General features: G+C 35.0%; 1 protein-coding gene across 1 annotated transcript in view; it reads left to right on the top strand.

The window, feature by feature from the left end:
* LOC123551067 (uncharacterized) overlaps positions 1-16,119 on the top strand; it is a 123,328-nt gene that overhangs the window by 77,203 nt on the left and 30,006 nt on the right. The window contains exons 38-42 of the mRNA XM_053540544.1: positions 2,449-2,682; positions 3,717-4,410; positions 5,508-5,689; positions 6,114-6,284; positions 7,751-7,927. Of these exons, the coding sequence (XP_053396519.1) occupies positions 2,449-2,682; positions 3,717-4,410; positions 5,508-5,689; positions 6,114-6,284; positions 7,751-7,927 (1,458 nt within the window). The remainder of the gene's footprint in view (positions 1-2,448; positions 2,683-3,716; positions 4,411-5,507; positions 5,690-6,113; positions 6,285-7,750; positions 7,928-16,119) is intronic.

The following is a 16,119-nucleotide window of genomic DNA, read 5'->3' as shown; positions in this document are numbered from 1 at the left end:
CTTGCAACACTTGTTCACCATCATAAGTTGACCCTGTACAGCAAGAAACATAACTCTGTCCTGCTTTTTGCAAGAAACTTGCAACTTTGTTCACCATCGTAAGCTGACTCTGTACATCAAGAAACATACCCCCCATCCTGCTTTTTGCAAGAATTATGGCCCTTTTTGGACTTAGAAAATCATGTGTAGGACAATTTTTCTATTATACAAAAAAATCAGATGAGCGTCAGCACCCGCAAGGCGGTGCTCTTGTTTTTGCTGTGTCATCACCAGATTTACTGAAAAAATGAAGATGATTTTATAAATGTTAACATTTAGTAAAATGTTTCAATTTAATAATTAAAAAAGTTATGAGCAAAAATCATAAGTTAATATTGGCATAATTTTATTCCAGTCTAAAGTTTTATTATCATTATTCTGACGAATGCAGACCCTGTGCGGAGTCAAATGATACACTGACTAAATAATTTGTGTTCAGTGATATATTATACCTCAATGTTTTATTATTCCATTTTTTGTACTTTTGTATTTCTTTTATTGTATACAAAATAAAAAAAATATGACAAAATTATTTTCTTGTTTTTCATGCCCCCGAAGGTGGGCATATTAAAATCGCACCGTCTGTCCGTGCGTCTGTGTAAATTCTTGTCTAGGCTGTAACTCTACCATCCTTAAAGGGATTTTGAAATAATTTGGCATAAATATTCACCATAATGAGACGATGCATAAGACCCAGACCCCTAGCTCCAAGGTCAAGGTCACACTTAGAAGTCAAAGGTTAAAAGGATCTGTTTCTTGTCCAGTCAATAACTGCCATTCATCAAGGGATTTTAAAATTACTTGGCACAAATGTTCCCTATAATGAGTTGATGTGTCATGCACAAGACCCAGACCCACAGCTTCAAGGTCAAGGTTACCTTTGGAGAACATTTTTTTTTTGTCTGGTCTCAAAATGATTCATACCTAATCTATTCTGGCATATTTTGCACAGACAATTGTAACATTCTTAGGATATTCTTGGGCACATTTCGGGGGGCATTTGTCACTAATAGTGACAGCTCTTGTTTATAGCTGGTTATTTTTTAAAGAGTATGGTTATACATTTCTTGCCTACCTAAGCCAGGGAAAGTAAATGTTTGTCTGATCCCTAGTCAGGGATAGTAGATATTCCTGTCTTTCCCTCAAGAAAAATCTTGTCTAAAATAGCATACACTTAGTGACATCACACCTTGCTAGCACTGTTACGATATCATAAAATGTATGTAATATATATACTGCCAGGAAATACCTGAATCTATCTGTCATTGCGATCTGTTTTGAGTGTGATAGGCAAGAAAAATGATCTTGCGTGACAGCTGTTTTCCTAATTCTTGGGGTAGCATCGATAAAAAAACATCACTAACACTTGTTTTGTTTTTTTCATTCCACACTCCCTTTGGTAGGGAAAACCCTGTCTTACAGGTAGATGCATAAGATCCTTATCTCACTTTGTTTAAAGTTTATCTGAATCTGTTTGAATGATAATGTAGTAAGGACAGTGTAATCTGATATACAGTCAAACTTCTTTAACTCGAACTCATCAAGACCGATAAAATTTGTCCAAGTTAAAGGTAGTTCGAGTCATCGAACAATATACATCGTACAGGGATTTTGCCATGACCTGATGCACATGGTGGTGTGTGAATAATCCGAGTTAGAGTAAACAAAGTTTGACTGTAAATTGGGTGAAATCTTTAATTTTCCTGGCATAAAATTTTGTAGTTTCTGACAAAATGGCAGTGTCTTGATCATTTATGGGTATTGAATTTTTACAGTAAGAAATGAGAAATTTTGAGGAATGTGTTTGTTTACTGAAATTGATTTGAGCCGTGCCATGAGAAAACCAACATAGTGGGTTTGCGACAAGCATGGATCCAGACCAGCCTGCACATCCGAGCAGTCTGGTCAGGATCCATGCTGTTCGCTAACACTTTCTCTAATTGCAATAAGCTTTGAAAGCGAACAGCGTGGATCCTGGCGCAGGCTGGTCTGGATCCATGCTGGTCACAAAGCCACTGTGTTGGTTTTCCCATGGCACAGCTCAATTTTTATGAATAGATGAAATTGCTTCCATAAGAATTATAATAATTTTACAGTGTCAAGTTTGTTTTTAGGGTATGTATATATAACTGCACATGGGACTACATGGTGAGTGCTGTGTACAGATGATTGCTAGGTCAGATAAAAGTTCCTTGATGTAACTGACAGAAATTTTCAGTAGATGCTATTTTATTAGCGGATGGTAAAAAGTCTTTTGACAGTTATGTGGAATAAAGTAAGTGTTTATGTCACCAGTAGTTGTATTGTAGACTTTCTTAAAAAAAACTGTCGTACAATTAACACAAATATGAAGACATGCAAATAGCTTTTGTCAAGAAAATTTACTGTTTTAAGAAAGTTTTTATTCAGGTATCTTGCCGGTACCCAGTTTTAGTAGACTGTTGCCCATCATGCACAGACTGTCTCTATGACAACACCCAGTACAGGAATGGAGAGAGGTTTTCCAGCCAGAGTGGGTGTGGTCAGTGTCGGTGCATCAACGGTGATGTACAATGTGATGCTGCTCCAATATGTCCGCCTGTTGACTGCCAACATCCTGTGACGAGGGGGTGCTGTCAACACTGTACAGACTGCCATTATAAGGTTAGAAATACACACTGTAACTGTATACCTTCAGTATGGGGAGGGGGGAGTATATCGGATCACCCTTGTCTACTCATTTGTCAAACTTCCTACTGAGTTTGTAACATTGAGAACACTAAATGGTAACAATCCTTGAATGGGTTTTGTACCCAAAAGTGATCTTTTAATACCGGTAACCAAAAGTTCTTAGTTTAAATATTGTTACTTGAAACAAGTACTTATGATTTCAAGTCTGTAGCATAGGCAGTGGAACTAAATATACAAACTTCAAGTAGGCAATACCTACTTTAGATATATATGTAGTTAACTGCATCAAAGTACACTGTCTGAAAAAATAATTAAAATATCATTTCCTGAAAATGAGTTCTTTGATCTGAAAAAAAATGATCCCGTGTAAAATATTTAGAAAAAATGGAGACAAATCCGCTAAGACTTTATAGTAAACTTAGGAGACTATTGACCTATTAACTCGTGCAAACCATGCACTTTTTACCACTAGGCATGAAAAAAGCGTGCATAATTACTTCAGTCTGGAAAGAAAACTATGTAAAGATCAAGTCAATCACAGCCCCGGGGGTGAATTTTTTGTGGTGAAATTTGTCAACAAACAGACAATTTTTTGAAAAAGTCAAAACCTACAGAACTTCACAAGGTAAAATATGTTGAAAAAGCTACTGCTGGAAAGAGAACAATCTCTGCTACCCATATATATGCATCAAAGTATGGAAAAAATATCTAGAAAAAATATGAGAAAATGAAGGAAAACAATTTCAGGACTGTTAGACACATGATTGTGTTATCCTGCATAGCATTTAACATAGATAGCTTACTTCTCTGTTGCATTGATATAACATGGAATATAAAGGATTGACAAACAGTGTTCAGACAACAATTTCACTCTTTTAACAGATTGTTTCCCTTGTATAAAGTTGGCTTAGGGTAAGTCGCTAAGTAACATATTAAAATAAGTATGGTAAAGGAACTAGAAATTTACAACCAGTGTTGGCAATGTTTGCTTTTTTTAAACTTTTCAGGATCAGAACATTGAAAATGGCAGCCAATTCCTTGACCCCAGAGATAGATGCATTCAGTGTTCATGTATCAATGGAACAGTGACATGTGACAGGTTGTCATGTGAACCTCCCACATGTAACAACCCTGTACAAGGGACATGCTGCCAAGAATGTAGAGACTGTAACTATTACGGCCAAGTTGTTGAAAACGGTAGAAAAGTACAAAGTGTGCTAAACTCTTGCGAAGAGTGCCAATGCATTATGGGTAATATTGTATGTGAGAGGAAGGTATGTCCTCAACCCAAGTGTTCCCACCCAGCAAGGGATGATTGCTGCCCGGTATGTGACAACTGTGACTATGAGGGCAACATTTATGGCAGTTTAAGATACTTTCAAAGTGAAATTGACCCATGTCAGCGTTGTTTTTGTAGTGTTGGAGATGTCAGATGCACAAATACATGCAAAACAGACTGTACTTTTGGAGATAAGAAGTATCAGGATGGAGATACATTTCCTCATTTCATGGTTGGTTGCCAAGATTGTGTCTGTGACAAAGGTGAAGTGTCTTGCAGCAGACGACAGTGCCCCAACATCACTTGCTCCCATCCAGCCAGAAGCTCTTGTTGTAGAGAATGTACAGATTGTTTCTATGACAACAAAGAATACAAAAATAGACAGGGATTTAGAAAGGGGTGTGAGGACTGTTATTGTTCAGGTATATTATTCATATCTTTTTTTAGTTCGATAATTGTTAATACAATCTTGCATATATATATATATATATTTCTTTATAAATTTTATTTTGTGTACATTTCTACTGAACAAGCTTGTTGGTTGTATCCAAAAATGTTTTGTTTTAGATGACAGTTGCCCAATCTGCTACTCTGCTACCACTGCAGTGTTCCTTGATATATTGTTACTAACTTATTCTCTGCAAGTAAGTGACAACTTCCCTGATATGAAACAGAGGAGGAGGAAGAATGAGTTAAATGTGTCGACAGAATTTGAACATTTGACCTTCAAATATTCCCAAAATAAAATATTTACAGTTTAAATGTGTTTCCTTCCAATGTCTATGAAATCTGTTGATCTCAAAGGAACATTCTGGAAGTCAAACTGCTCTATTAGTCACATTTGTTAACTTTTAGCCTGCTGACAGCTAGTGATTTTGCCTTTGCGACCAGTGCAGACCAAGATCAGCCTGCATATCAATGCATATCCATAAATTTTCATTGAACACTTTGAATAATAAGTGGTACTGCCCAATTTGAATGACCAGTCCATTTTAGAAAAGCAGGGTAAAGGTTAATAAACATCAGTACATTCTACCACATGTTTCCCACAGAAAGCATGTGTTATGAAAGTTTGCTGATCCAACCACCACATTTTCTAACTCGAAATGTATACCACACAGCATCAATTAAAACAATGTGAATGAAAGAAAAGAAAAAAGCAAGACTGTAAATGTAAATGATGATGCAGCTTGAATAACTTTTCATTAGGGTATGAAATATACAGTTGTACACAAAGTACCAATGAAGGCCTTAAATTTGGACTCTACATAGTTACTTTAAACACGTCCATGTATTACATAACAAAATGGAGACTACTGAACAGAAATTTATTTTTAAAGTAAATGCACAGTTTCACTGATGGAAGAGCAGATCTTTTACATATATTTATAAGGAAAAGTCCTTTACATTTTGTATCTGTTTTATCAGTTAGACATGAATAAGAAATTCATTTAATTTGAGCGAGTAATATTCGAGTTACATGACTGAATTTTGAGCAAGAATTTTTGGTTACTTTCAGACGGTAATGTGAGTTGTAGACCAGTCACCTGTCCACCAGTGACATGTGACAGGCCTGTTACCCGTGGCTGTTGTCCCGAGTGTAACACTCCTTCAAGTGGTTGTAGCTTTAATGGCAGGCTGTATAGAGAAGGGGACAGAGTTCCAGACTACAGAGATACGTGTTCTGTCTGTGTCTGTCAGGTAATAAAAATAACCTACATAAGATTTCTTTTACTGATACAAGTCTTCTCTATAATAGATGTAATCTGTGCTAAATTCCTTGTTGGTCAAGAACAAAAAACTCTTACAGGATAATTGGATCAAACAAGTTTCCATGTTTTCATTTTCAAAAACTTTTCAAACACAGTTTATGATATTTGATAACTTACAGTGACTTTCCAGTTGTAGTAGAGGAAATGTTACCCTGTCTGCAATACATCAAGTACGGGTAGGCACATGCGTAGAACCACTATCCAACAATTGCGTGTCAACTTGTCTCCCCCATATGAAAGAATTTTACACTCAAAGTGATGCTTGATCATGCCTTGACCACATGGCCGAATAAGCCCCTTAAAATATGAAGTGAAAAGAATACTGTCTCCATAACAAAAAGTTACTTTTTCAGGAAGGTGCCATTTCTTGTGAGAGACAGCAGTGTCCTGCTATAACCTGTAAACACCCAACTGCAGGAGAATGTTGCCCTGAATGTTACAACTGTCAGATAGGATTGAATGTCATACAGAATGGAGACATGTATACTGATGTCAATGACAGGTGCTCGCAGTGTAAATGTCAGGTATCAGTATAGATGCTTTTCACATAGCTGAAATTATCTCCCCTGGCCACCATTTTGAGGGTCATTCCTGACAGTCTGCTACATTTAACCTCAGCCTGCTAAATTTCTAAAATGGACTGGTCCATCTTTCAATTTGGACAGTACCATTAATTATTTGAAGGGGTGTTTACTGAAAATTTACTGACTGAATAGCTAACTGTGCAGACCATGAGATGTGCAGGCTGATCTTGGTCTGCACTGGTTGCAAAGGCAGAATCACTTGCCGCCAGCAGGCTTAAGGTTAAAGCAATAATTTCTCACAATAGTTTGAAATTCTGCTTGAATACTGATAAAAATCTTTCTTGTATTGTGCTACTTGTCTGAAGAATTATGAGAAGTGTCTTTACACCTTTACCATTTGTTTTGCTGATTTTGTACAGATAGGTATTCAAAATCATGACTCCCAAAATGGCTGCAAATATTTTCAAGGGAGATTAATATAGCAAAAATCATGGAACTATCTGATTTATATAATCTTTTTTATCATTAACATTTAGCCTGCTGTCGGCAAGTGGTTTGCCTTTGCAACCAGTGCAGACCAAGATCAGTCTGCACATCCATGCAGGCTGATCATGGTCTGCACTGTTAGCTATTCAGTCAGTTAATTTTCAGTGAACACCCCTTTGAATTATAAGTGGTACTGCCCAAACTGAATGATGGACTACATGTAGTCCATTTTAGGAATTTAGCAGGGTAGGGGTTAAACACCATTCATGGGAAGTAAATTGCCCTGAGTGTTACAATTGTCAGATAGGGATGAATGAAAACTCTTTAATCTTTCAAAAGATTAAATACATGTAATTAGAAAAATGAATTCCTAATAATGTAATATAATCAGCTTGTAATTTGTGGTTCCCTCAAATCATAGATAAATATCTCGAAGTTAAGAACATAGACTTATACATTATATTTGACCATTTGATGAAATTAAGTAAATTTACAATCATGAGAAGTTTCATTAAAATTTACATCACAGAATTTTTTTCTGTATCAAAATTGTCATTTTTCTATACATTCATGTTTTTTCTTCAAATAAGTCCAGCAAAAAGTCAAGCACACAAGTTAACCAATACTTTGAAAACTTGGCGTTAAAATTAAATGCTTTATTGTAGAAAGAAGTTTGATCAGAACATGCAGAACTGCATAAACTACATTCCTTTATTCAGGCTAAGGATTCAGTCACAATCCAGAAGCCTGAAAATCTACTTTCTAAGGTCTGAAATATCCTTTTTCAATAGAGTACATTTTGTAGGGAAATTCTGGCACTCAAAAGCCATAAATCAGGACCAGTCCTTTTTATTAAGGATTGAAATATGTGCTGTATCATTGAATAACTTTGACAAATGGAAAAGAGTTCTGGTATCTTTTTATGAGGTTGTAGTAATTTCAAAAAAATACATTTCGAAATTAACATTTTGTTGTTGTAGGACGGAACTCTAACATGTCATAAGAAATCGTGCACAGCTGCTGCGTGTAGTCATCCAGAGCCTGATGAATGTGGCTGTCCAGTGTGTGGGAGGGGCTGTCGCTATGGTGACAAGGATGTCAGAAACCAGGAGACATTCCCACATCCAGCAGACAGATGTCAGGAATGTGTGTGTAATGTAAGTAAAACTAATATATGCATGCAGCTCTTGTTCCTCTCATAGTCATAGGATCATCAACTGTTTTGCATCATTATTTACCATGAGTACTTTATATGTGGATTTATTATATACCTATATAACTTCTGTAAAAAATCAGCTGGTATTTCACAATTAAATATGAACAGGCAGAAAAAAATTCTGTATTGTACCTTTTAAATTGCGTATTGTACCTTTCGTATTGTATGCTGCCGGACTATTTTCATTAATATGCATGACCTGACACAGTTCTATAAATAGCGCACATAAAAATTTGACTTAGTTCCATTTTAATATCGATAAACATTGAAGATTTCGTTCAATAACAAAACAACAAACAAAAAGGTAGAGGTATATAATAAAAGGGTCATTATAACAGTAGCTAGATCTGGGATTTTGTATTCGGCTCTTGTGGATTTTGCAAGTTCGGATCATGCTCGGCATTGTGCGCCTCGTGAGATCCGATCTAGCAAAAATTCACTCATCCCAGATCAAGCTACTGTTATAATAACCCTATTATATTTGCAGATCAAAGAATTTGCAAATTGTTGATTCCAGACCCTTCCTGAGTGGAAATATTTGGGAATCATTGGAAACTGATGTGCCGTGGCTAAGTTAGTTTATCTTTACTTGACTATAATGACATGTCTTGGTGAATGTGGAAAAATACGCTGCCTGATATTTTCATGAATTTCTTTAATTTTCACAAACCTGTCCACTTATACTGTATTTACCCAGATTATTTTGAAATAGGAAAAATACGTGTTTTAGCACTATCTTTATACGATGGGTGGTTATACATAGGGCGTAATAATTTTGTACAACACATATCCTCCGGAGTGTATAAATAGTGTTTAAACACAGTTTTTGCTATAAATTATTTTGATTGTAATTTGTTTTTTATTGTAAAATCAGATAAAGTATGATAGAACTGTTTCTTCACGCATGTATGGCACCAAATGGTAGGTCATCAAGCTCCTTTGTTTATGATGGCGAATTATTCTGCACAGTGAATAACCAACTCACTGTGCGTGTAAATAAATCAAGACAGTTGTGCTATGTGACAGTTTGTTTTAGTAGAATGAAAGCGCTATTTCTCAGTGTATACATGGCGATAAATATCACATTGACATGATGATTAAAGCATTGCTGGTCATATAAAAATAGAAAATATTATCTAAATGTATTCTTTTGAATATTCTAAATGGAAATAATTCATGCTTTTTGTTTTATAATTCAGTGGATCACAATGTTAACCTGACCATACTTAAAACTAAGAATATAAATCTATTATATCTGTTAGTCTTTAAAACTTTTGCCACTTCTGGTTACTGTAAAATCATTTCATTGTGTCACAAAGTGTACATAAACTTTTGTGATTTAAGCCAAAAGGGCTATTATGTTTGAATATGAATTCATGGATCCAAACTTTTGGAAAATTTAATTGTTCATTGGGAGTAAATTTCATGGATTGTTGCAAACAGGAAATCCACAAAAAGTAGTGCATGATGAATTCCACAGTATGCATCTTCTACCCAGAATTTCTTCCTGTTGCTCTGAAGATAGTGGAAATGCCCTTCTTTTTAGCTTGACTTTTCAAAAAACAGTAGAGCTATCGCACTCACTACTGTCGGCGTTGCCGTCACCGTTAGTTAAAGTTTTTGATAAAGTAAAATATCTCTGTTACTATCAAAGCTATTGACTTGAAACTTAAGAGTTATTTACTATCAATGTCTACACCAGGAGAAACAATCCCCATAACTCTGATTTGAATTGACAAGGTTATGCCCCTTTTTAACTAAGAATTTTTTTGGTTAAAGTTTTTGATAAAGTAAAATATCTCTGTTACTATCAAAGCTATTGACTTGAAACTTAAAATAGTTATTTACTATCAAAGTCTACACCAGGGAACAATCCCCATGACTCTGATTTGAATTGACAGAGTTATGCCCCTTTTTAACATTTTTTTTTTTGGTTTAAAGTTTTTGATAAAGTCAAATATCTCTGTTACTATCAAAGCTTTTGACAAAATCTACACTAGGAGAAACAGTCCCCATATTTTTTTTTTAATTTGAATTTTGACAGAGTTATGACCCATACTGGGTATTTTATAAATTATGAAATATCAGAGATTATGTCTCCTAATGCTTGGCCAGACCAAGTTAGACTAGTCATCAGATTTTATTCCAGAAACATATTTTATGTATGCTGTTACTTAATAGTTGTAATATTATTCATCAGAAAACCATCACAGAATGAGTGAGAGAAAAATGCAGCTGTTGTGTAAGTGTGACCCTTGAAAATATTCTGTAAGCCTTAGAGCTATGATAAAAACAATTATTCCATATTACTTGACATAAAATAAGAACATGTACCATTCTTTGTCTTTTATTTATCTCATTGTTATACTGTTAAATGTTTTAAGATCATATAACACATTATGACGAACAAATGACTTAAAATACTTGATTTCTAAATTAATATATTCTACATCTGCTAAGGTAAATGCATCAATAGATCTGAAAAAACATTGAAAAGTTAAGTTGGCATGTTTTGGCCGCTCTATCTTCAAGCGAGAGGAGACCAGGCGCAAGCATGAGACAACACGCGATGCGATGACCCCTAAAAACCGCAGACGGCACCCAGCACACGGACCACACCCGAATGTATGACAGCAGACCTCAGCTCACCACGGCTCCACACCAAAACAATGCCACGAAGCAAGTCAAGGGCTGCTACCAAACACTCAGTGCTAGAAAGCTGTCTGATACATGTCTGTGCTAAAACAAGAACGACAATATTGGCATTATTGTCCACGAAAACGACACGCGTTAAATATTCATGAGACAGCCCAATTCTTCAGCTAGTAAAACTAAAATACGGACTGACCGGGCCTACCACACAAAACACCAACTGATGCACCCCAGACACACTTCACCTTGCAAGAAGCAACGCAACATAGGCACCACACAACATTATAGTGAAGCATTACAGACAATGGGATGCAACCAGGGCCTCACCAGTACCATTGTGATGCATTACAGACACTTCATATCGCATGAAACAACGCAACATAGGCATTACCAACACTATAGTGAAGCACTACGGACAACGGAATGCAACTTGGGCCTCACCAGTACCATAGTGATACATTACAGACACAATCTAGGTTTCGCCAATACTATAATTATTCACTATAGAAGCTTCACTACGCAAAAAGCAAAGCAACCTAGGCATCACCAGAACCTATAGTGGTGCACTACAACCACTTCACAAGCAAGCAACGCAATGCAATCTAGGACTCGCCATTACTATAAGGACGAAATCCTAGTGACCCGAAGCAACTTCAGGTCAACCAACCTTAAATAGCAAGGTGCATCTTTTGCAATGAACAACCTTTGGTGCACTGTTTAAGACAATAATGCCTTTGTGATAGGCCCAATAAAGGCAAACATAGTTTCACCAAACTGAGCGGACCGTGTCCATAACTGACAGACGACAACGCTAATTACACTGAACTGTTCCAAATAAAATTCATCACACCAAATGCATAGATATATCTCTATTTCGGTGTCTACCATATAAATCGCCACAAAACAAACACCCAACCGGTTATTGTTTAGCAATCTAATTAACTCGATATCTCGCCTGATCCCTTCAATTCAACATTAATTGAGCGACAGTCCTAACATTTAAGGTATAATTACCGATTCATAAAAATTACATAACACAGAAATAACTGCCAGTGAGCCTTATCTTTTATCTAGAAGCTAAGATATAAATGAAAATACCTAAGCTAAAGTAATACACAAGTTCATGTAATTTCTTTTTCTATATATTCTTTTACAGAAAATGTCTTAAACATTAATTTAATTTCCGATATCCTAAAAAAGCACACAGTTCCAATTAAAAACATTCTAACAAATGCTGTTATTTATCAACACAATACACCTGAATTCCATAAATCGGGAACTATCCAAAAGTTAATTTCCAGGAAGTATCTACGGTACTTTGAAGTTCCTTCGACTTGGCTTCTATCACAGAACATTCATTCGTAACTTCTTTGAGTATGATTATAATTGGGATATCGGAGACTTCACAGTGTATGTTGCACTAACAGCTCACTGACATCTTCAATAAATGCCATATAAGAAATCTGTACCCTGAAAGTATAATACAAAACGGAGCAAATCTGACACAAATTTCTCCAGAATGTCAGGTCTTTCACCAAAAACTAAGTTAACCATAAAAAAAAATTACTGCATTAGCAACTTTAGGGGTGTGGCGGGAGGGTAAGTTTATCTTTACTGAACGACATGTAGAAGAACAGTAGATTCTGTCAGTCAGTGTATAATAACGGTCTATTCGCCCTTTCAGACGCAATGTGAGAAATCTGCACGGGCTTTTTGCTTTTATATCGAACATCTGGCTGTGTTCTTGGCTCGCTGAACATGCACATCAGTACTGTATTGATAAAACGAGAACCAGTTCAACTGAAAAATAAAGGCTGATTAATCCCGAATCCTTAGCAACTAACAAACATTTTAAGTCTCAAGGAATAAATGAAATTATTTTAAAGAAATAATTTATATTATAATTTCAATTTGACAACTTACCAAAAAATGACTTCAAAGCTTAGAAGTTTAAAATATGATGATTCTCTTCATTTATTAAGAAATACTTGGCATAAATGTTCCCTGTAATGAGATGAGGTGTCGTGCGCAAGACACTGACCCCCAGCTCTAAGGTCAAGGTTACACCAAAGAGCTATAAAAATAAATAGATTGGCAACTTGAAAGGCATATAGAGCAAATCTCGTCAACCTCCCGTGACAAAAAAATGAGATCTCGTTTAACGGAAGTGGCTTTCTGCACGCGCCATTTTGTATGCGGAAGCAATTATTCATCGGTAAAATAATTATCACCGTATGATCATGCACGCTTCTTTCGATGGCAAAAAAAATGTGTACTTCGTGTCTTAAGACCATTTTAAATTAAACTAATTTTGTTTTAGAATGTATTTTAAATGTAGTTTTAAAGGTACAAATTGTAACTCCATGCTCGCCGATGTTTGTTTTTAGTAAGATGACGCCAAATCACGCTCTGACACGAGCTCACGCGAGTTACAGCCAGTTGCCATTCTGTGTATTTTATACTTCTTTGGTCACACTTAGTAGTCAAAGGTGTTTCTTGTCTGGTCCATAACTATGCCATTTATCAAGGGATTTGAAAATAATTTGACACAAATGTTAACCATATTGAGAAGGTGTGTCACGCTTATGACCCAGGCCTCTTAGGTCAAGGTCAAGGTCACAAAATGGTATGTGATTTTTTTGCGCATACATTTTTGGCTTTCTTGGGCGTACTTTTGGGGCAGTTGTCACCAATAGTGACAGCTCTTGTTGGGGAACTGAGTTGTGATTGTTTTCCATCTTCCTGACAGTAAGATTGTTTCTAAATATGGTAAGTTGCTTCATTTTTTTGTGGTAGGAAATTAAAGTCTTTTACTATTTACTTTATTTTACAGGAATGCTTTTTTTTAGCTCACCTGTCACATAGTGACAGGGTGAGCTTTTGTGATCGCTCTTCGTCCGTCGTCCGTCCGTTGTCCGTCCATCCACAATTTCTTGAGAACAAGATAGAGACCACATTTTGCAAGCAATTTTAATCAAACTTGTACAAAACTTGTATTGGCATGATTTCTCAATTCCTTTTGAAAACAGGCCACATCCAATCACTGGTTCTAGAGTTATTGCCCCTTAAAGGGCCAGAATTTGCTATTTTTGTGCGTCAACAATTTCTTGTCTGCACGATAGCAGCTTCATTTATGATTTGAATTTAACCAAACTTGCACATAACTTGTATCACCACAGGATCTTGGTTCCTTTCTTGAACTGGCCAGATTTCTTCATGGGTTCCAGAGTTATGGCCCCAAAATTGGCTATTTTGGCTTTTGCAGCCATATAGAGACTTCATTTATGGTTTTATTTGATACAAACTTCCAAAATAACAACAATAGTTTTTGGATTCCATGACAAATCAGATCCAAGCGTAGGTTCAGAGTTATTTTATATCTGATTACTTCCCCTGATTGTAATCAAAATGGATTTATATCAGTAAGTACTTATAGGACTTATTTGAAATTTCATTATTGTCATAAGTTGGACTGAGCCAATCAGGGTAGATAACTATGGACTGATTTTATATCAAATTACCTCCCTTTATTTCAAATTAAAATGGGTATGTCTCCGTAACTAATGAAGATACTGATCTGAAATTTCATTTATGTCAACAGATTTATTTGGCAGATGCTTCTTTTGTTCACTTACAATGATTTTTTTTTAATTACTTTCCTTTTACGTTACTATAAATAGCTTATGTTTCGTATCTTTTTTATTATAGGCCGTAGGGAAAAACCGAGACCACTTTTCTGTGGTAGAACGTGGATGGTACCTCCAATTTTTATGTGTATTTTGACATATCTGTACCTTCTAAGATTTTTCTTTTTGGTTAAATTTCTTCCCTTTGTTGTTACTGTCCTTTGGATATTTTTTCTGAGGACCTTCTTGTCCTCAAGTGTAATGATATTAGGTGAGTGATATAGGGCCATCATGGACCTCTTGTTTAATTTTTGTGGAAATAACATTAAATAATTATAGTATGCCTGATATATCTAAATTTCTGCTATTCAGGAGTTATTAAATCTTTTCATTCAACTTTTAAACTTCCTTATCTTATTCATTCATTATACACAAAATTGCATGTAAAATTGTGTAAAATTGTCAGTGAGAATCCAGTATATGTCAACCCTACCCATCCCCTCCACAACCCGTGTAAAAAAAAACAGATTTTATAACATCCAGATTTTGACTTAAAGATAATTTCTTTAAAATTGAAGTTTTAAAACATGAACCATCTTTAAAGATGCCATATCAAGAATAAAAGATGCCAAATCTGAAATCAAATCCCAGTCACTGTGACAATAAAAAACTTGGTCTTAACCAATACACCATGGAGGAATATGTAGCTGTCAATAACTTTCAAAGCCTTCTTTAAATATAGCAATAATTTTTTCATATCTAGAATTGTTGTGATGATCCTGTAGGTCAGTGCCATTGACAGAAATAACATTAATACCATGTTAAGAATGATAATTTAAATTTAAATGGAACTAAGTGAAGATAACATAATAAAATTATTTTTATTTTCGAAAAATTAATTGTATGTATTTCAGCAATATATAGAAAGTCAAAAATTACAAAAGTACTTATGAATATGCCACTTGAATTTGATTTTTTTTTGTTTTAATGAGGTTGTAAAATTTCAATATTTGATAGAAATACTTAATTATTATTAATGATAAAAGCAGTAGTTTAGCAATGGGCCTGTGTATACATTTTTTTGAAACCAGTTGTTTTATTAAATTTACAATAAAAAGTGAAAAAGATAAGGAAATGACAAATTGTAGGCATAGGAAGTATAGATTAATATAATTGCACTTTTACTAATCCTACCAGGTGTTCTGTATTACAAAAGTGCTTCTAGTGTGACATTTTGATACAAGCAAAACTGTATTATCTGCACTATAAAATACTTTATTTTATTATCGACTTGTTAAAAGTTAATTTTTTACCATAAGTAAGTTGACAAAATCATAGGAACCAGTCTTTGAGGGGTTAATCAAACACATATGAATTAATCGTAAATGTTTTTGTTGTGCAAAAAAGTATGATATTGTGTCTTAAACAGTTTTCATTTTCCACTCAATTGTGTAATTGCAAGGGAAGTAAACTAATAGCTTTAAAGTACTAGCTCAAGGCAAGGGTTGACATTCTTTGCTGATCACAACTTTGAATCAAATATTAAAATTTCTGTTATTGATATTAGCAAAACTAGCATACATGGCACATTTGTGAAATCATTTTTGTTAATCTCAAGAACTTGGAAATCAATTTCTAGACTTTTCTATCAAGAAAATTTTAGGGTCTATCTCTACTAGTAACATAGGTAAAATAGTTGCGAACGACAAGAAGAAGATGAAAAAAATAAAATAGGTTACAAAACATAGATTAAGGAAATCTTTAGAAAATCACCGAATTCATTTTTTATGTAAAAATCATTTTTTATGTAAAATTGTTCAGCCCCTATTTAACATTTCTCTAACATTTTTTTAAA

The sequence above is a fragment of the Mercenaria mercenaria genome, chromosome 4 (assembly GCF_021730395.1).
Source record: "Mercenaria mercenaria strain notata chromosome 4, MADL_Memer_1, whole genome shotgun sequence".
Lineage (NCBI taxonomy): Eukaryota > Metazoa > Mollusca > Bivalvia > Venerida > Veneridae > Mercenaria > Mercenaria mercenaria.
This window is presented reverse-complemented; position numbering and strand designations above follow the sequence as displayed.